The sequence below is a fragment of the Daphnia pulicaria genome, chromosome 12, assembly GCF_021234035.1.
Source record: "Daphnia pulicaria isolate SC F1-1A chromosome 12, SC_F0-13Bv2, whole genome shotgun sequence".
Taxonomy (NCBI): domain Eukaryota; kingdom Metazoa; phylum Arthropoda; class Branchiopoda; order Diplostraca; family Daphniidae; genus Daphnia; species Daphnia pulicaria.
This window is the reverse complement of record NC_060924.1, coordinates 599,960-621,262: the sequence shown is the minus strand read 5'-3', so window position 1 is coordinate 621,262 and position 21,303 is coordinate 599,960. Positions and strand designations below refer to the sequence as shown.

Below are 21,303 nucleotides of genomic sequence, written 5' to 3'. Positions count from 1 at the left end.
ACGTTTCCATTTTCTCTTTCCATTACTTCTAAATTAGCCAAAAAAACACGTTTTGTTTGTTATTTGCCTATTTGGCTTGTCCACAGCAGATTTATTGGCGTCTGTCTCGACGATAGGGACACGGAGGCACGGACCCGATTCTCTTGTTCGGTTGGCTCGGATCGAATTTCAAAGTGGATCCGATTGCGATTTCGTTGTATTAGGCGAGCTTGGGCTCCAGAAAAATCTCAGCGTTTGGGCTCATTTGGCCACCACCAGCCACTGGAAGCGGATGTGTCGCCTCAATTTTCCATTTGAAATATTTGACTGATTTTGATGTGAATCTGTTTTTCAAATCAAAATCAGGCAAATGTGGTAAAATTGAAAATTGGGCTGGCAAAGTTATGACATGGTCATGTCATCTTTTTTTTCTGAGGGAGGGGCGTTGGCCACATCTTTTTTACTATTGTCATTGGCAATTAACCATCTCATCCATACATGTTTGCACCCACCCCACTTTGGTGGGTGGGTGGTTGGGTGACGAGGGTTGGGTGGGTGGGTGATAGCACTTGAAAAAAGAGTCGGCTTGGTGGCCTTGGTCACATGGACGGGCTCGCAAGTGAGGAGGCATCAGGTCGTGACGCGTGCCGTGAAATTTTGAAGAAGGGTTTTGGGAGGTTTTGAACAAGTATTTATTACCTTGATAGTAATTAAAAAGTTTAGCAGAAATAGTGCTAATGAAAAAAGAAAAAATAGAAGGGAAAGTTGAAGAAAGAAGGGTTTTCCCCCTACATTTTTTTGTCACACCGGACCGGCTCGCAAGCGATGAGGCATTCCGTGAATTTTATTATTTCCGAATTGGGGAAGTTGAAGGCGTTCAAATTCGCCCGAAGAGTTTTTGAAGTTCCGTTCTCGGAGTTGATGGGGGGGGGGGGGGGTCAATCAGGAGGAGTTGGTTGTTTTCTTTGCCGTCCGTAGCGATCAGATCGCGGACAAATATTGCTCGGGTAAATGCATAGGTTTTTCGGGCTCCTGGATCTCGAAGAAGAGACTGAGCGGGTCGCCAAGCTTGAACGTTTATACTGGTGTATTTCATCATTTCTTGTTGACTCCGTTATGAGATTTGTTTTCCAATTTACCAATTCTACTGTTGGCTTTGGATTTTTTTCACTATAAAGTAGTGGTGGTCACTGTAGTCAGCCATGGGTAATACCTTACCAAAATTTCCGATCATCTCCACCCAGAGTTGATCGGCTGTTTCAACTTTTGCATCGATGTACGCAAATGTCCATCGGTTTGGAATTGGTGTCGCCGCGATCGATTGCTGATCGAACCGGATCAAACGGCATGTGTCTGAAATTGATGAGGAATAGCCGCAACAAAAACACGGAGGAGGGGGAGAGTAAATGTCACGAATCCGTCGTTTACGAAACTGCAAATAAAAAAAGGGGGGGGGGGGATGATGGTTGTTATTGGGACTTAACGAAACCGGACCCAATTCCTATACGTCAATCGAAATGTCATCGATCATTTCAGCCCAGGAGACATGTGAATACTCTGCCGGTCAAATTAAAGACTAACCTCCATATCTTAACAGCCCTCGAGGGCGGAAGGGAAAAAAAAGACAGGTGAATGGGAAAAATAAAAGAGGCACATTTTGGTGTACAACACTGTTAAATGCTCCGCGTACACCGGCTATTTATATCTAGATGTAATACGTGAAATGTGGTGTAGTGGTGAAGCGACTGTCTTAACTTAGCAAAAATTGATAAAATTGAAAATTGGGCTGGCAAAGTTATGACATGGTCATGTCATCTTTTTTTTCTGAGGGAGGGGCGTTGGCCACATCTTTTTTTTACTATTGTCATTGGCAATTAACCATCTCATCCATACATGTTTGCACCCACCCCACTTTGGTGGGTGGTTGGGTGACTAGGGTTGGGTGGGTGGGTGACGGCACTTGAAAAAAGAGTCGGCTTGGTCACATGATGGACGACCTCGCAAGGTGAGGAGGCAGCAGGTCGTGACGCGCGCCGTGAAATTTTGAGGGAGGGTTTAGTGAGAAGATTGAAAAGGTTAGCAGAAATAGTGCTAATGAAAAAAGAAATTGGGGAATACCTGAAGGCTTTAAAATTCGCACGGAGGGTGATTGAAGTTCCGTCCTCGGAGTTGATGAGTCCCATTCTTTCTAGGTTGGTTGGGCAACCACGGGAGTCAATCAGTAGGAGTTGGTTGTTTTCTTTGCCGTCCGTAGCGATCAGATCGCGGACAAATATTGCTCGGGTACATAGGTTTTTCGGGCTCCTGGATCTCGAAGAAGAGAATTTGCTTTCCAATTTTTCCAATTCGACTGTTGGCTGGCTGGATGCAGATTGGTATTTGATAAATGCAATAAGGAAGCAACAAAATTTCTAAAAACGAAATTTAAATTATTTTACATCACAAATCATTGTTTTACAAATCACAAATGACTTACCTTCGCTTCCATATTTTTGTAAGTTGTTTTTAAGAACTAGGGCTAGAAAATCTTTTGGAAAATGGGGAAAAAGGGAAAATTGAAGAAAACAGGGAAATCGCCGCCCAGCCGGGCTTGCTGCTGGCCATCTCTGGATGTCTCAACAATGCTTAAATACTAAATAAAATGCGAATGAAGATAAACAGAAAAAAACACGTCGTCTAAAGACGACATAAAGTTGATGAACGGTTTGGTTCAGCTGTATTCAAAGCATGTTAGGAATTGGATGAATTGGAAGTTTTTGGAATTGGATCGCTTCCAAGACCCATATCATGTAAAAAAATTTTTAAACCCCAATAAAAGGGATCCCGATGACTCTTTTTTCCCTGGTTCAGTCGATGGGAAATCGGGGGAAAATGGGGGAAATATAAGGGGAAAAATCGGCGAAAAGGTTTTCCCTTGGTTCACTTGAATAAAATTGATTTGTTTTTTTTGTTTGACAAATATCTTCGCTTCCATGTTTTTTGGTTAGTTGTTTTAGAGAACATTGGCTAGAATAACTAGAGCTGGAAAATCTATAGAGTGAAGAAAATCTGGTTGACGACGAGTTGGGGGTGGGCGGGGGTGGACTTCTCGGAGCCATACGAATGATCCTTGGGCTTTGGGAACTTGGGAAATCGAGAAAATTACGAGAATAGGGGAAATGATGAAATTTCTAATGGGCGTAAGATTTTCTATGGATAAAATTACCTGCAGGTAGTACGGAGCAAAAAACGACGCAAAAATCGATAACACGGCAAAAAAAAACTCCTCTTGCCCAGGGACTCGATTTGACGGTGATAGCCCAGGTAATCCTGGGAGAAAAGAGTTCGGCGGCTTAAATGGACAGGAAGGAAGCCGTGCACAAAGTGGCCGCCGCTCTGACCAGGAGCGATTTTCCACAGCCAGGAGGACCGTAAATTAAAACTCCTTTCGGCCGGGGGACATTATTGAGTCTCTCGAAAGCTTCAGGGTGTTTCAGCGGCCATTCAACACTGCGACGGATGTATACATACGGGCCTCTTCCGATCCCCCGACTTTATCCCAGTTGACTCGATGGAACTGTGAAAACAACAACAAAATCAAATTAATTTTGAAATAGTTTTTTCGGGAAATAAACGTCAAAGTTGTTACCTCGCCACTTCCGGTACTTTCTCTCATAGCGGACGGCCTAACACGACCAATAGCTGCCTTCCATTCTTTGAGTGTCAATTGGCATCGATCCTGTCCCGAAAATGAATTGAACATCAGCTTCGTATGGAGTAAATGATTATTAAAATGTTACCAATGAAAGATAGAGGGCTTCGCGGCACAACAGATTTAAATCTGCGCCAACGTGACGACACACTGGACCGGCTCGCAAGATGAGACGCATTTTGATGAGCGACGAAATGAAGCGGGCATAAGGAAATCTTGGCTGCGAACAGCGCCTGTCAAATTTAATCGAATAGCAATATTTAATTAAGTTGGTATAAAAAGAAATAACTGAATTATATACATCGTCGAATGGAATAATGTCTTCGATCCCACGTTCCTCCATGGCGGAAACATTTTCCATCGACAAATCGGAAGTGGAGTTGACAGTAGAGTTCACATTCAACATGTCGTCAGAGACATTTGCTTCCAGACTCTAAATTCAAGTATACATTTGAAATAATTGTTTCAATTCGGCATAAGGGAAAATTACCTTAAGTTGAACGTCGACATCTCGAGCCACAACGGAAGGCGGAAGGCTAGCGCGGACGGTGAAGTTGCTGCTTCCATTGCCGGCCTTGTCCGTCGAATTATTCAAGCTGGTTCCATTACCAACCGTCAGCTTGACAGACAGATTGAAACTCTGTGACTAAACAGTAAAAATAATCAACATCACAGTCGTTATCTACGTGATCTAATGCGCCAACATCGCGGACCTTAAAAAAACGGCCGTCGCTTCCATCCTGGGCCTTGTCTGTCGAAATATCTAGACTGGCCGCGTTCTTGATGTTATCTACTTAATGGTATCCACTTCCACATGCATGTAATCCACTTAGGTATTCAAAGTGGAGACTGAAGAGTACTGGAGCATGATTCTTGGTCTGAGTGTTTGCAACCTAGACAAGGAAAGCAAGGAATCGGGTTTACACACTGAAATAGTAAAATTGGTACAGTGAGACCCCCAGAGACTAGTGTTACTTTACGGGGAATGGGCTCTCGATCGGAAGAGCCTGCAGCTTGACTTTACAACTTGACATTCTGTCGCATTAATAGTTTGGTTTCAAATAAATTAATGTGTCCAATAAAACTTTGTATTAGGACTTCCCATGTGCACACAACACCATAGAAAATTTCACAAAATAAAACTGGAAACTTGTGTAGGCACAAATTGCAGGATACGTGCAGCATCGAATTGTCCAAAGATTATGACATTAGCTTTCAGCAACTTGGACAGAATGCTGTCACCTTTTGATATCAATAAAACAACATTAAGAATTAATTTTCTATGAAATACAGGTGAAAAAAAAGTTGTATACCTAACAAGGTTGTTTCCCATCCAGCCTCAATGGTGTCCCACACGTTAATGTAAGTGTTGTTAAAGGTTCTGAGACATTGAAGGCTAGTTTTTTGGGTTGGTTTTAACAGGATGGTAGACAGTTTGGCCAGTTTGTCTGGTGACATTGTTTAGGCTTTCTCCAGTTCGAGCTGTCTTCCTTTTCTGAAACATCACTTTGTAGGCAGCGTCATGCTTTGCTTCCATTTTTGTCATGGCAATGCCTAGTATAGAATATATAGATTTTAATTGATGAATATTAATTTTTACAACAAATTTACAGCAAACAATCTTTTTTAAAATTGATTAGGTACAAATTTAAAATGTTACCTGAAATAATACCCAGCAATGTGTTTACAGTCATACTCAACTCTTACTCACGTTATATACTGAAATGTAAAAACACACACTACACAGACCATACCAAACAGAGTGTTCAAATCAAATTATTAATGAAAGCAAAGCATGACGCTGCACACAAAATGATGCTTCAGATTCAGAAGACAGCTCGAGCTGGAGAAACCCTAAACGATGTCACCAGACAAACACTCTTGAATTGGTGTGAGTGGTTTCTTAGCGTTGGTATAATTTCTGGTAAAGTCTATTGAAACCTTAACTTTAGCACACGCACCACATGCGTCGAAACCAACTCTAAGATGTAATATTAATAAGCTGTATCCATTATGGCTATTGCGACGAAATCTTTATTTGCGCATTGCGCTAAGCAGTTAATTATAGATATTGACTATTGCAAACGAAATCTTTCGTTGCGCTAATTACAGGTATTGACAATTGCGAATTTGCGACGAAAGATTTAATTTTGTAAATAGAAGACAGAAGCCATTAAATATATTTTTAAATAAATCAGCAAATTTTTTTATTACGAAATTCAATCATTCTGTGGTTAAATGAAACTCTAAGTTCATGGTAGCCACGAATGACGTCCAAATCAAAATAGACATTGGTTTTGAAATTGTTTTTATCCTGGATTGTAAGCCTGGGTTGTTTATTCTTAATTTAATGTTGAATCTAATCCTGTTGAATCTCATCCTGAGTTGCCGCGTGCTGAAGAAAAATATATTAAGCTGGAGCGATAGGAAACAAATATCGGAAGAGCCTGCAGCTTATTGACTTTACAACTTGACATCCTGCCGCATTATTATAGTTCCGTTTCAAACAATTAAATTTGTCCAATCAAATATTGTATTAGGACTTTTCATATGCACACAGACCCAACACCATTACAAAATTGCACAAAGTAAAACTGGAAACTTGTGTAACTAAATATACTAGCCCACCAAACTGCTATGATAAGTGCGCATATAGTTCATATGGTCTTGTCACCTCAACTGGATAAAATTGATTGGTGAACTCTACGATGATAATCACGGGTTGTTGGCCTGGGTTGTTTGAATCCAGCCAACGTAAGCCGAGACACGGGCGTAGACGCCAGCGAATCTAGGATCAGCGCAACCGTTTCCGAAGGAAGTTATGCCCACCACAACTCCGTTTACAAAAATAGGTCCACCACTATCACCCTGTAGGCAATTTCAAAATATTCAGTGAAATATAGCTTTAAAAAATAATCACGAGAAAGACTCACCTGGCAAGTGTCCTTACCCGGAGCAGCAGCGCACAACATGTTAGCCCCGATGAATGACGACCCATATACAGCGCATTTCGGATCGGAATTGTCCAGGATGGTGACGTTAGCTTTGAGCAACGTCGACGAAATGCTGCCACCTTTTTCATTTGGATCAAACAAAGATGATGATTCATTTCCCATGAAACATAGGCGAATAAGAATTTGTACCGAATGACGTTGTTCCCCATCCAGCAATGATGGCCGACACGTTAGCGTAATTTCTGAAACCTCGGAGGACGGCAACGGGTTTTTTTGTGGTAACGGCAACGGCTCTTTTGGTGGTGGTGGTTGGACACGTGCAAGAACAAGCTGGAGCTTTAGTTGTAATTGGTCTTCCAGTTGTTGTTCTCGAGGTTGTTCTCAATGTGGTTGCTGCTGGATCAGTTGGAAGTTTCAGGAAAGTGCTGTTGGCTGCAACTGACGAGTTGAGAACCAACAGAGCGACGTCGTTATTCTGTAGATGATTATTCGTTGTATAATCATTAGCTGAACTAATAATTAACCAAATTTTTTTATACTCACGTTGTTGTTAGGGTTGTAGGCTTCGTGAATGATGAATCTCTTCACTCCTCTGGTGACGGAATTGGGTCCGCCACCGTTCACCGACAACGTGTTGATTAACACCCTAAAGCTAGTCACGCTTGCCTGAGTAAATCTGATCAACCAGCCAGAAACGGAAGGTCGTTTAATGTATTTAAATATTAGGATTACCAAATCTTGAATTCTTTTACCTCGTTAAACAATGCGCCGCCGTCAGGACGTGGGAAGGTCCAATCAAAGAACCACCGCATAGGGAATTGCTTAGGCGCAAGACAGTCTGCAAGTGCCACACAATTTCATTACAGTAAATCTTGACACCAACGGACACAATTCTCAATTTAAAAAATAAAATAAAAAAGGAATTGTATTTACCACATAGGGAAATTCGCCTTGGACAGCCGGTGTTCCACCGACGATTGAAATGGTTGGTATTTTGCCTGATCAAACAAATTCAAACACATGATAGATAGACAATCGAATATTATTTTTTGGTTCATTTAAAGCTCATTTACCTTTGCCGTCAGGGCTGAATTGAGCCGCGGATTTGGAATGAGCCAATCCGATAAGGCAAAACGAAGCTATAATCTAAATTACACGTTTAAAGCAGACGCAAAACAACGTTAATAATAAACTATAATAATTACACAAAATTCTCAAAAAGGTTCTCAAATAGTAAAATAACAGTGGAAATTCAAAATAAAATTGTATACATTACCGATAAAGCGAAATGCATCGTGACCGACGTTGTAGGTAGATGTGGCGGGAGAGGACCTGCTTTCAGCTACTGATGAAACTTGGGTCAGATTGGGCCGCTTTATATACGAATTTCATCAACAGGTGATGATGACGTGCGATAGAAGTGTTGAAAAAAAATTCCACTTATATTTCCATAAGCATGTATAGTTCTATATAGAGCAGTTGTTTTAAATTACGAACGCTCCAATAAATTTCAACTAACCAACGCAGTAAGCTATCGTTTCCAACGAGTGGGGTTATTGTGATGACGCTCGTCGGGGTCCTTCAACTTCGTCGTTGACGCACGTTCCCAATGAAAAACATGTGGCAAGAGCAGTTCCGAAATGAAAAACATCCGGTTTGGAACAGAACTTCACTTCACAATTGCACATAGAAATTGACCAAAAAGTGGGGTGGGGGGTTATCGAAAAAACAAGCAGTAACCAAATAAAAAAGAGGTGGTTGCAAAGGACCAGCACTCCAATGAAACAGGTGCGTCGCAGGTCTGTAGCTGGTAATATTCTTTCTAATAACGCTTGTTATTCGTCCTCGTATAGGTACTCGTTGGCGCTGTGCGTTATTTGAATAGTCGTTGGCATTTCCCGTGCAGCCGCTATCCTATTTGGACGTGAGTACGACCTGATGCAAGATACAACAAGATATATACAAGATGCAAGAAAATAAATTGGTCTTTTGGTTCACTTGAAGAAACGTTGTCATTCTAAAACATATACTATCGTAATTCAGATTAGTCTAATGCAATAATATAAAGGCAATCAGTTTCTGACATCATCTGCAAGTATGTATAATAATCGTGAAAGGGGCTTCGTGTTTCGGCCACTGTTTTCAAAACATGGCGTCACTTTGATGACCCTGTTATTCAATTCGACTTTTCCAATCAATAATTGTAAATTGTTCAGAATGAATCTTTCATTATATTTATTCGGGACAAAATGATCAAACTAAAATTATTATTTGAGACGCAACTCTTGGCACACACTCGACAACAGTTCAGCCGTAACTAACGAATGCAATTTTGCGTCGCTGCATCAGACAATGGGTACCGCGGTTCCTTTTTGTTTTGTCCTTGCCAAAGGCAATAAGGTGAGGAAAACAAAAGGAATGGGTGACCTAACAAAACCAAAGGTGAAAAACCCCGAAAACGACATATTTTTAATGAAGTTCCTCCTTTTTTTTAATTTGGCGCTTTAACTTGGGCACTTGGCCTTCGTTCTTTTCTAAATGAGAAATGCGTAATACACGCTATAGTCTGGAGTGCGTGTAGCGCGTAGAGCTGACGCACTGAATTTAACCGGCCGATTACCTCTGCCGCATGAACGAACACGAACCAGCTGTTGTATAACCAGACCGAAAGCGAAAATGCAGTAGGTAGATCGAAACGTTCAGTTGGAATCCAAGTGAGAAGAAGTGAAAGGGTGAGACAGTCAAACTAAACTAAATTTCTGCGGCTAATTTAGCAAATAATTTATTATCTACCGACTTGTTTTCAGGATTCGTTATGGCGACTACAAATAACATGATGAGCGGCGATTGATTTCCAGGATATTTTACAATTCCAGGTGTAAATTCCGGCATAATGAGGATCGGCACATCCATTGACTCCGCTGGTGACGCCCACCAGGACTCCGTTCACGGTAATAGACCCTCCGCGGTTACCCTGAATTTATTGTCCGATTCAAACAGAAATACTGGAGCAGTTCAACCTTTTGCTTGAAAAAACTCACCTGACAGGTAAGACGAACTTTCGTTGTCCGTGAAACTGACGTCATTTCGTTAACGTTCTTATGGAGGCGTTCACATGTGGCGTGCGTTGCTATGCCTTAAAAGTAACAACCCAAAAGGTTAAAAAACGGAGCGTGGTGACTATTAGGACTATATCAGCCCGACCTACGAATTGGCAATCAATTACACGTGCAATGTATCGCCTGTCATTTTGACTGTATTTATCTGTTATTTGTCCAACCGAATATTACACCATGACTTTCCTCCCCCCCCCCCCTCCATCAACAAATTCCACAAAAAACCGGAAATTTAAGTAAATTTTCTGGAATGGATCACGATTACGTCATCCTGGATTGTTGGCTCGGGTTGTTTTAATCCAGCCAACGTAAGTCGAGACTCGGGTGTAGACACCGGCATATTTAGGATCAGCGCAACCGACTCCGAAGGAGGTGATGCCAACTACAACTCCATTAACAATAACGGGACCCCCACTGTCACCCTAATATGGATACAATTCAAAAACCCAGAGTCAAATTATCATCAATAATTTAACGTAGAAAGACTCACTTGGCAAGTGTCCGTACCCGGAGCAGCAGCGCACAACATGTTAGCCCCGACGAATGTCGACCCATATTGAGCAGCGCATTTCGAATTGGCCAGGATGGTGACGTTAGCTTTGAGCAATGTCGACGAAAGGCTGCCACCTTTTTGCTCAAACGATGCAATTCTATTATCCAATAAGCTTTAATAAGGTACAAATTGATTTATACCTGATGAGGTTGTCCCCCATCCAGCAATGGTGGCTCTCACATTAGTGTAACTGCTGAAAGCTCGGAGAACGGCAGCGGGTTTCTTGGTGGTTTTGACGGTAACGACAACCGGTTTAGTAGTTGTCACACGTTTCAAAGTTGATTTCGTTGTTGGTCTCAAAGTGATTTTGGTTGTTGTCGGTTTCACAGATGATTTGGTTGTGGTTTTTTTAGTTGAATTGATGGTTGTTGTTGGTTGTGGTCTAATTGTTGGCGGTGGTCTAGATGTTGATGGGAGTAGTTGAGATGTCGTTGCGGCTGGTTTCAGAGAAGTTGTCGTTGCTGGATCAGTTGATGGAAGATTAAGGAAAGTGCTGTTGGCTGCAACTGGTGAACTCAGAACCAACAGAGCGACGTCGTTATCCTGTAGATTATTCCCCCGTTTAGTTAAAAAATTGATAGCAAATTATTATTGCAATTGAAATACTAAATTTCCAAAGAATGCGCATTAAGTTTTAACATTTAAATTTCTTTAAATTGGTCGTTTACTCACATAGAATTGTTTATTGAATCTTGGATGAATGATGAATTTCTTGGCTCGTTTGGTGACAGAATTTGGCCCACCACCGTCCACCGACAACGTGTTGATCAGCAAGTAAAAGCCGGCCACGTCTGTCTGATTAAAGCTGATGGCACGAGAATTGAATAATAATCAAAAGGCGTTAAACACGATTACCAGCAAGTCTCTCTGATCCCATAAATCTCTTACAATGCTAAACAATGAGCAGCCGTCAGGACGTGGGAGCGGCCAATTAAAGAACCACCGCAAAGGTATCCGTTCAAGCGCAAAACCACCTATAAAGACACGCAATTTTACAGCAACAAAACAGTTTCTGATCAATTGAAAAATAGCAATTCGAGTTACCACATAAGGAAATTCGCCTTCGGCAGCTGGTGTTCCGCCGACGATTGAAATAGTTGGTGGATTAAACAGAGGTAATAAAGATTTTGAATGGACGGACCAGACAAGACAATAAAGCAAAGCTAGAGCCTGTCAGTTCAAACAATTCAATTTTAAATGTTGCTAGATCAAAGAGAAAAGTCACAAAATTTAAGGAACAAAAAAAGAAAATGAATTTGCAATTACCGACAGCGTTAAAGACATAATGATTAATGATTAAAAGTTGATAAGGAGATGGCGGAGCGGACTTGATAATGGTCAGCGGAGAAGGTGCTAACTCAAATGTTGATTAAAGGGAAATGAACGGGAGCTTTAAATTTAAATTTCAACAGTTGGTGATGACGTGTACATCTATACAAACTAGCTTATCATGGTAAGGGCGCAAAAAAAATGAAAACTGTTGGCGTGATAATTGCGTCGCAGCAGGCTTGACGCTACAACAGCTTTTCAGATTTACTAACGCTTTCATTAAACAACCAATTGAAAGAACAGTGCTCATTCAAAGTGGGAGGGCTCGGTGAAAAAATGGGCAGGGACATTTGAATAAATCTGGTGTTTTATTTTCAAAATAATAAGCCATGTTGAAAATAAAGAGTTGGGAATGAGATCGATCCAGAAAAATTAGCGGCGCTTGAATAACACACAATTCCAACTTACCGCGAATAAATGGACAAAGCGGCTTCACTTGGCATCCGGTCGAGCAAAGTTCCAAATTGGGTAAGTGTTATTTAAAATTTTCAGGTTTGAATCCAACCAAAAAAATTAGCACGAAAGAGTTTGGTGTTGTTTCGAATAAGCTGGGCTCTTTGGCAGACGGAACTCGACAAAGAGTTCAGCACCCCCCCCAACTGATTTATTAACCGTAGCAGACAGACTTATTTAGCCGCAGACATGGATCTTTTTGTTTTGTCCTTGCCCAAGGCAATAATACGGAAGAAAAGAATGGGTGACCTAACAAATCGCAAAGGTGAAAAAACCCGAAAGAAAAATTAAAATAAGGGCGTGGTCTGATTCATTTGGCAGTCAATGTTACATCACGTATAGTACGGCGTACGCGTTCGTGTACAGGCTCAGAATTTCTGTTGCACTGAATGATTCACGCACCGAATTCATACCGGACGATTACCTCTGCCGCATGAACGAACACGAACCAGCTGTGCAAACCACAGCTTTTAGTTTGAACCAAATAAATAATAGCGGCGGACCTATACAAGTGGGAAGAGGTTGGCGTTAACTGAAGATTTATACATATAATCAAATAAAAATATATTTATTTATATTAATTATTTTTTTATTTTAATCAATTTTAATTACATGAAATAATTTAGTCAAACTAAATATCTGCGGCTACCGTATTCATTCTTACGGCGACCACAGACAAAATTTAGCGGCGATATTGATTTGACGTTGGAATTTCACAATAATTCCGTCATTACTCGACCAATCAAATATTTGTATTGCGCACTTCATGACAAACATGTATGCGTTTAATAACCAATAACAAGTCATCCATTTGCAAATGAAACTCATGAATGACGTCCAAATCAAAATAAACATATAATTTTTTGAAAATAGTTTTGAATGATTTTTTTCATGGATTGCTGGCCTGGGTTGTTTGAATCCAGTCGACATAAGTGGTGATTCGGGTATAGATTCCGGCAAATCTAGGATTGGCACAGCCATAACCCCAGCTGGTGACTCCCACCAGAACTCCGTTGACAATAATCGGACCTCCGCTGTCACCCTGTTAATAATAGAATTAATTGTCAGATTCAAAACCGAAATCCCAGAGGAGCAGTATGCAAGATTCTGCTCAAAATAAAAACAACCTCACCTGACAGGTGTCTTTGGCCGGTGCGGATGCGCACAACATGGCGTTTCCGTAGAACTCGCTTCCGTATTGGCGGGTGCAAACCGAATTGTCTTGGATGGTGACGTTGGCTTTCAGTAGTTGCTGTGAAACACTTCCACCTTCAAAGTGGATGATTATATTTAAATAAAAAAAGTGATGCCAAGAATCCAAATCAAACGCAACTAAATGACTGACCAAAAGATGTTGTGCCCCATCCAGCGATGACGGCATTCATGTTGGCGTAACCACTCAGAGCTTGGACTGTGCTGGGTTTTTTGGTGGTCTTGACCTGCTGGGACACTTTGGATTTAGTAGTTGGTGGTGCGCACGTACACGAACAAAAAGGCGTGGTCACTTTGGTTGTGGCTGATGGTTTCGTCGTGGTGGTGGTGGTGGCGGCTGTTGCTGACGACGGGAAGGAGATGGTGCTCACATTCGTGACCGTTTGATTCAAGACCAGCAAGATGAGGTCGTTTTCCTGTACAATTGATTCAAACTCGTCTTGAATTTCGCGCTCAACCGAAATCCTGTCAATGACTTTGATTGATACTAATATAGATTTGATAGAATATCGTATAGGAGTTGTCAGCTGGATGAAATGCTTACGAAGGTGCTGGGATTATAATTGGGATGAATGATGATTTTCTTGACTCCTCTGATAACAATTCCGGCAGTTGATCCACTATACGCCAACGTGTTTAGGCGCACGGTGAATGTGTTGGCACTAGTTTGACTTTTACTGCCAAAACAGAACAAGAATGACAAGATAGAGCTGGGAAATCATACCGTTAATTCTCACCCGTACAAACAATGTCCAGCAGTCAGGACATGAAAAGGTCCAATTAAAATCCCGCCGCAAATAAAAGTCGAACCCAACGTCAAACCAGCCTGAAAGAAACATTTTCGTGGTGATATTGAGAACACAATTTAGCATTATTAGAATTTTGGATTCATCAATTTACCACGTAGGGAAATTCACCAAGTGCAGCTGGAATTCCACCGACAATTGAAACGCTTGGCACGTTACCACCGGCCACTGCCATCACGTCATCGTGTTACATCATAGGCAATTCAAAACATTTACACAAAACACACCCCAAATAGAAAAGCCAAAAAATGGCAAGAATAGTTTACCATTTTTCGAAGTTGCCAACCCGACGAGGGAGAACAAACCCATCGCCTTTTCTCGTTCAAATAAATCAGGTCAACAGTTAGCGAAATGAATATTCAAAGTTTGAAAATGGAATAATATACCAATAAGATGAGACGCATTTTGATGAGCGACGAAATAAAAGGGCAGATTTAAATGCTGGCTGGAGCTCAACTGATCCTTCGGTAGAACATCGCCGCCTTTTTGTTCAGATTTTTTCTCTAAACAGTTGGCATGTCAAGTCGCAAGTGTTTCAACAGCGGAACGTTTCATTTTTTTCCCCCAACGACAAGTGTGTCGTTCCAAATGTTTCCCTCCAGCAATGGCGATTGTGCAGATCCTAATGAACAAATTAGGGCGAGGATTTGATGTCACGGGTTTAACAAATGCAATTTACAATAATAGGTTCATCAGATACGTGATGAACTTAAATGAAACACGGTTCCAACAGAATATCGATGCATTTCGTCTCCCGAGAGTAAAAAGAAAAAAAAATTTGAAAGTGTTTGACGCAATTAAAACACATGTTGCACATGTAGCGCCATAAGGAGCAACATGTGAACATGTGTGAGCAAAGTGCTAGCGATATGAGTTGCTCAGATATTCTCCATAGCATTACATTTGCATGCGTTTGCATTTGAATCGAGGGGGTAGAAAAATTCACTTCTGAGGCAAACGCAAAATAATGTAATAGGAGACACTAAATTAAGACTCGACATAATTACCCCTTTACTAATTTTTATTTCAGGTGAAAATGGAAAGAGGGAAATTTATCAAAAGAATTCATCCTGTCAATTGGAATAAAATCATTTTGGAAGTTTGACTTGAAATATAATTTGGCAGTTAAGGCCAATATGTAAAGTAACAATAGTTAAAAATAATTACTTATGTCTGCTGAATAAGCCGTATTGTTAACGTGCGATTGTATGAGGATTCACGGCGACAATTTCCAAAACTTCCATTTTTTCGGTCGACATCACTAATAACAATTAAGTTTATCCCGTTTAAGAAGAAATTGCGCTACATCACTGATGATTGTGCTCACGGGACTACGAGAAGAGTTTTAAAATAACAGCCACAAGCAACGAATGCAGTCCACGCACAACTAATGTCTGCGTTGCTACTATACGGACAATGAGATTGTATAAGGCTTGTTCTTTGGCTGTTCCCCTTAGGCAAGGGGGAAAGGTGACCTAACAAAACAAAAATTCAAAAACACGACATACACTGAAAGTAAGGGCGTGGTTTTGTTTTGTCGCTTCGACCTATGACGACGGAAAAGAATCAGTAAAATCCACTATTTTTTAATGACTTTTCTCGGTTACACTGAATGTTCACGCACTAAATTCATCTTGAGCCATCAGCCAATTTTCACTGGCGCATAAAAGAACATTTATTAGCTGTGAAAAATAAAACGGAAACTGAATTACAGGTGATTAGACGTTCAATTTGAGTCTATAGGAATAAACCAACAGGAATAGAAATGATTGGCGTCGATTAGGTATTCCCTTGGATATTTCGATGGCATTTTCCAATCTCCAATCACTAAGAACAATAAATGTGTATTATATTCGGAATTCGTAATGGACGAGGCCACAGAATCAAATTTAAAAGGCGATTGATTTGACGTCGGAATTTCACAATATAATTCCCGTTATTGCTTGACTAATCACATTTTTGTATTGCGCACTTGACAAACAAAAATGTATGCGCTTAATAACCAATAACAAGTCATCCATTTGCAAATGAAACTCTAAGTTCATAGCAGCCATGAATGACGTCCAAATCCAAATAGAAAAAGGTATATTTCTTTTAAAAGGTTTTGAATAGTTTTTATCCTGGATTGTTGGTCATCATCGTTTTAATCCAGTTTACGTAAGCGGAGATTCTAACGTAAACTTCGGCATATTTAGGATCGGCACAGCCATAACTTCCGATGGTGACGCCCACCAGGACTCCCCTGACAATAATCGGTCCTCCATCGTCACCCTGATCGCAATATTTCCCGATATATGAAACATGAAACATAGAATTATTTGACGCTATAGACGATTCCGTTTGAAAACCTCACCCTACAAGGACCCTTGCCCGGTGCGGATGCGCACAGCATGGCTTTTCCGTTGAAGCCGCTGCCGTATTGACTAGTACAAACCGAATTGTCCTGGATGGTGACGTTGGCTTTCAACAGCTTCTGTGAAACCGACCCACCTTCAAAGTGGATTATTTAAAAAAAGTGATGCCAAGAATCCAAATCAATCGCAACTACATGACTGACCTGAAAATGCTGTGCCCCATCCTGCGATGACGGCATTCATTTTGGCGTAACTACTCAGATCTCGGACTGCTGGTTCTTGGCTGGTTTTCCTGTTGGCCACTTTGGGTTTTTTGGTTGTGACTGGTTTTTTTGTTGTGGCTGGTTTTTTCGTGGTGGCAGGTTTTTTCGTGGTGGTGGCTGGTTTTTTGGTTGTGGCGGCTGTTGCTGGTAACGGCAAGGGGATGGTGCTCACATTAGTGACCGTTTGATTCAAGACCAGCAAGGTGAGGTCGTTTTCCTGTAAGAATTCGGCACAAATGAAATCCTGTCAATGACTTTTGATTGATACTAATATAGATTTGATAGAAAATCGTATAGGAGTTGCCAGCTGGATGAATGCTTATACGTAGGTGCTGTTATTATAATTTGGATGAACGATGAATTTCTTGACCCCTCTGATAACAATCCCGGCAGTTGATCCGCTATACGCCAACGTGTTTAAGCGCACAGTGAATGTGCTAGCGCTTCCTTGACTTTTACTGCCAAATAACAGAACAAGAATAATAAGTTAGTTGAAATAGAGCTGCTGGGAAATCATTCCGTAATTCTTACCCGTTCAAACAATGTCCAGCAGTCAGGACATGAGATGGACAAATTAAAATCCCGCCACAAAAACTCGAACCCAAATTCAAACCAGCCTGAAAGAACATTTTCGTGGTGATTGAGAACAACTGAGCATTATGCCATTATTTGAATTTGGTTTCATCAATTTACCATGTAAGGAAATTAACCAAATGCTGCTGGCGTTCCGCCGACAATTGAAATGCTTGGCACGTTACCCGCCACTGCCATCACGTCATCTAGTCATACGCAAATATGTTATATGCACATTCAAAACATTTACACAATCCACCCCAAAAAGAAAAGCATTAAATAATTTACCATCTTTCGAAGTTGCCAACCCGACGAGGAAAAACAAACCCACCACCTATTCTCGTTACAAAAATAAATCAGGTCAACAGTAAGTTAAATTAATATTAAAAATTTTTTAAATATGGAAAATGGAAATATACCAATAAGATGAGACGCATTTTGATGAGCGACGAAATGAAAGGGCAGATTGAAATGTTGGCTGGGGCTCAACTGATCCTACGGTTGAAAATCGGCGCCTTTTTATTCGAAAGTGGCACGTCAAGTCGAAAATGTTCTATTAAAACAGGTGAAGTGTTTTTTCGAACGACCCTCCCACCAAGTGCGTCATTTTGAATTCCCCATGGAATGGGGCGATTGTCGAAACGGGCGAATACGAACGAGAGGATAGACGCGCAGCTTAACCTCGAGTTTGACCAAATGTGAGCCACATTTGGCATTGTTCGCTATTGAACATCCTGTTTAGACAGACTAAATGCGTCAAACCTCTCGACTGTTCGAGCTAAATTTTGAAGAAAAAAAAAGAGTTTGACGATACAATTTACCCAGATGTTGTCCCTTATGGCGGACGCACGTGCCAACCAAGATCCGGCTATGAGTTGCTCATAGAAAATCTTCCATGGCCTTTGCTTAATAGACGGCCCTGTGTGCGTCGCTATTCCAACCGAGGCCACTGACAATTGAGACACTCGCGAATGTGACTGTCTCACTCATTTGAATATTTACCTTTAGTAGATTATTGCTGTCCTCTTATATGCATCTGGCAGGGACGGAATAGTCTGTGTTTGGGGTTGTCAACAGGGCCGAACAGGGCGACATGGTCATTCTGAAATGAATTGAAATAATTCTGTAACGCTTATTATAAATAAATAAAATGAAAATGGATTTGACTGATTCTTACCTGAGATATGGAATTGTATTTTTCGTGAACGGCGAATTGGCTCACTGATGATTAATTATATATCATTGATTGACTGGAGTGGAGTCGACTCGGCAGCGGTCTCGTTCTCTCCCAGCTAGCCTGCAGCTAGCTTAGACTCCACTTCTGACGCAACACGACTCAATCATGCAAACGCTACTTAATATGAAATAAGAAACATTTTTTTTGTAATAATGATAACTTGATATACCGTATTACATTTAAGCTGCATTCACTTATCTTTTTAAAAAATGTGAAATTGAAAAAAGGGAAATTTTCAAAAGTATTCCATCTGTCCACAGTAAATAAAATTTGTTTTTATTATGACAACAAAAATAATTTGACTGTCAGCCTGGTAATAATATAATAATGGGATAACAATATTTAATAAATTACTTATGTCTGAGGAATGGACCATGTGGTGCAATCACGTAGCTCCCATTTGTTGGGACAACATCACAATTAAATTTAGCTTCCCTTTATTTCAGGAGGAAAATTGTAGGCTACTATATCACTTCTTGGTACACGCATCTTGAAATAAGTTCAAACAACAGCCCCAACTAACGAGTGCAGTCAATGCGTGGCTGGCTGGCTGCTGCCGAATCAACCCCTACTGAGATTATGAGGCCTTCTATTTTGCTATACAACCCTTGGGCAAGGAGAAAAGGAATGGGTGACCTAACAAATCCAAAGGTTAAAAAAATCGAAAGAAATTGAAAATATAAGGGCGTGGTCTTACTTTTTTGTTTGTCGCTTTGACCAGGCTGACTTACAAAATGACAAGGGAAATGCCGGGAAATGCGTCAGTGATCGGCTATTTCTTAAATAATTTTTTGGGTTACACCGAACGATTTAGGATTTACACACTAAATTCATATGAAACTCGACTAGCTTATTACCACTTTCACATGAACGAAATTTGAACAAGGTGTAACTACGACCATAGCGAAAACTGAATTACTGCTGATAACAGCATTGATTTTTAACCGGGGAATAAACCTTAAAAATATAAGAAGAGTTTTAGTTTTAGTTTTGGTTTAGTTTTTTTGCAATTTCTTATGACTTTGACTAATAAAATGTGTACTGTGTCATGAAATTGACTCGCATGTGTACATGTTTTGTAATCAATAACAAACCATCAAAGTATCAATATTATGCACATGAAACTAACAGTTCATGGTAACCAAAATGCCAGATGCCCAAAGGAATACAAGGATTATTGAATAAAGTTTCCCATTTAAAAATACTGAAAAAGGATTCAATGTTTGAAATAGTTTTTATCCTGGATTGTTGGCCATATTTGTTTTAATCCAGTCGATGAAAGGTCTGATTCTAACGTAGACTCCTGCATAATTAGGATTGGCACAGCCGTTACCCCAGCTGGTGACTCCCACCAGGACTCCGTTGACCATAATCGGACCTCCGCTGTCACCCTAATCACAATATTTCCCGATTAAAAATACAATTATTCATGCTATACAATTGCGTTTGAAAAACTTACGACACAGGTGTCTTTTCCCGGTGCGGATGCGCATAATTCGCGGCCGACGTTGATTCCGCCGATTCCGTATTGGCGGATGCAAACCGAATCGTCCAAGATGGTCACGTTGGCTTTTATCAAGGCTAACGTATCGGGTTCGTCTTCAAAGTCAATTACACGTCGTTAGTAACAAGGTAACCTGGAAACGAGTCAATCGTCGCAAATCTTAAGCACTGACCTGGACCTCTTTGACCCCATCCAGTGATGACGGCATTCATGTTGGCGTATTCACTCAAAGGAGCGCAGGTACACGAACAAAAGGGCGTGGTTTTCTTGGTGGGTGCCTTGGTGGTACCTGGTTTTTTGGTGGTGGTCGGTGGTAGTGGTGATGGCAAGGGGATGGGCTTGACATTTGTGACGGCACTTCTCAAGACCAGGAGGCCGATGTCAGAAGTCTGCAAACAATTCCTTGTGTTTAGTTCATTACTAGTCTTAAAATCGAATCAATCACTCTTATAATACTACGGCATATTACGGGATGACGGATGATTTTCTTCACTTTTCGGGTTATAGCACCGGGAGTTGATCCGTCCCACGCCAACGTGTTTACGATCGCAGTGTATGTGCTGGCGTACGATTGATTGGCTCTGCCCCACAAAAATTGACACAAATCAAATGACAAGTTGGAAAAGAAAGACATTTCAAAATCATCACTCCAGCAGCCAACTTACGATAGGCAATGTTCAGCTGTCAGGACGTGAGATGGGCCAATTAAACTCCCACCGCAAAAAGGACCATTCAAATCCAAAAAAACCTGAGAGAAAATTTCACGAGCATTTATAGACAAACATCATTTTGTCAAGTTTGTCCATCAACGTCCATCGACTTGTTACCATGTAAGGAAATTCACCGCGAGCAGCTTCCGTCCCGCCATAGATCGAAATGCTTGGCACGTTACCACCCGCTGCAACACATCATATTACGTGTTATAGGATATGCAATTAAGACAACATTTCAGAAATTGGACCCCAACAAAAATAAAAGCCCAAAATACGCAATTTACCTTTTTCAGAAGAGACGACGATCCCGACGAGGGAAAACAAACCCATCGCCTATTCGCGTTAACAAATAAATCAGGTCAACAGTAAGTGAAATGAATTAAGAGTTTAGAGATGAAAAATGAAAATATACCAATAAGATGAAGCGCATTTTGATGAGCGACGAAATGAAAGGGCAGACTGAAATGCTGGCTGGGGCTCAACTGGTTTTTCAGTAGAAAATCGCGCTTTTTTATTCAGAATTGCCTGAAAAGTTGCACGTCAAGTCGCAAACTGTTTCATTAAAA

At 40.8% G+C, this 21,303-nt stretch overlaps 2 protein-coding genes and 2 long non-coding RNA genes across 17 annotated transcripts in view; 1 reads left to right on the top strand and 3 right to left on the bottom strand.

The window, feature by feature from the left end:
* LOC124316449 (trypsin-1-like) overlaps positions 1 to 21,303 on the bottom strand; it is a 33,969-nt gene that overhangs the window by 3,116 nt on the left and 9,550 nt on the right. The window contains exons 1-8 of one of the 6 annotated variants that reach the window (XM_046782408.1): positions 14,480 to 14,575; positions 14,360 to 14,405; positions 14,188 to 14,261; positions 14,025 to 14,113; positions 13,832 to 13,964; positions 13,421 to 13,703; positions 10,231 to 10,367; positions 9,956 to 10,162 (exon numbers count right to left, since the gene is read on the bottom strand). In XM_046782408.1, coding sequence (XP_046638364.1) covers positions 10,007 to 10,162; positions 10,231 to 10,367; positions 13,421 to 13,703; positions 13,832 to 13,964; positions 14,025 to 14,113; positions 14,188 to 14,261; positions 14,360 to 14,405; positions 14,480 to 14,497 — 936 coding nt within the window. In that variant the 5' untranslated portion in view covers positions 14,498 to 14,575 and the 3' untranslated portion in view covers positions 9,956 to 10,006. Of the gene's footprint in view, positions 1 to 9,955; positions 10,163 to 10,230; positions 10,368 to 12,805; positions 13,118 to 13,207; positions 13,345 to 13,420; positions 13,704 to 13,831; positions 13,965 to 14,024; positions 14,114 to 14,187; positions 14,262 to 14,359; positions 14,406 to 14,479; positions 14,576 to 16,036; positions 16,365 to 16,446; positions 16,584 to 16,650; positions 16,928 to 17,035; positions 17,169 to 17,241; positions 17,328 to 17,403; positions 17,490 to 17,571; positions 17,618 to 17,702; positions 17,832 to 21,303 lie in introns of those variants that run through there. The other 5 variants (XM_046782407.1, XM_046782413.1, XM_046782412.1 and 2 more) reach the window with 5 other exon arrangements.
* LOC124316615 lies at positions 4,737 to 5,696 on the bottom strand. The gene is made up of 3 exons (XR_006911849.1): positions 5,331 to 5,696; positions 4,984 to 5,224; positions 4,737 to 4,912 (listed from the first exon to the last, which is right to left on the bottom strand). It is a non-coding gene; the product is annotated as an uncharacterized LOC124316615 (long non-coding RNA).
* LOC124316441 (trypsin alpha-3-like) overlaps positions 6,188 to 21,303 on the bottom strand; it is an 18,394-nt gene continuing 3,278 nt past the window's right edge. Inside the window, exons 1-9 of one of the 9 annotated variants that reach the window (XM_046782391.1) lie at positions 21,150 to 21,257; positions 21,022 to 21,070; positions 20,852 to 20,922; positions 20,690 to 20,772; positions 20,494 to 20,605; positions 20,285 to 20,413; positions 6,814 to 6,985; positions 6,604 to 6,743; positions 6,188 to 6,538 (exon numbers count right to left, since the gene is read on the bottom strand). In XM_046782391.1, coding sequence (XP_046638347.1) covers positions 6,386 to 6,538; positions 6,604 to 6,743; positions 6,814 to 6,985; positions 20,285 to 20,413; positions 20,494 to 20,605; positions 20,690 to 20,772; positions 20,852 to 20,922; positions 21,022 to 21,070; positions 21,150 to 21,167 — 927 coding nt within the window. In that variant the 5' untranslated portion in view covers positions 21,168 to 21,257 and the 3' untranslated portion in view covers positions 6,188 to 6,385. Of the gene's footprint in view, positions 6,539 to 6,603; positions 6,744 to 6,813; positions 7,100 to 7,167; positions 7,308 to 7,376; positions 7,463 to 7,557; positions 7,625 to 7,696; positions 7,771 to 7,900; positions 8,016 to 11,181; positions 11,268 to 11,337; positions 11,464 to 11,559; positions 11,593 to 20,284; positions 20,414 to 20,493; positions 20,606 to 20,689; positions 20,773 to 20,851; positions 20,923 to 21,021; positions 21,071 to 21,149; positions 21,258 to 21,303 lie in introns of those variants that run through there. The other 8 variants (XM_046782392.1, XM_046782388.1, XM_046782389.1 and 5 more) reach the window with 8 other exon arrangements.
* Positions 20,002 to 21,303, top strand: part of LOC124316622 — a 22,724-nt gene continuing 21,422 nt past the window's right edge. The window contains exon 1 of the long non-coding RNA XR_006911865.1: positions 20,002 to 20,027. This is a non-coding gene — a long non-coding RNA (uncharacterized LOC124316622). The remainder of the gene's footprint in view (positions 20,028 to 21,303) is intronic.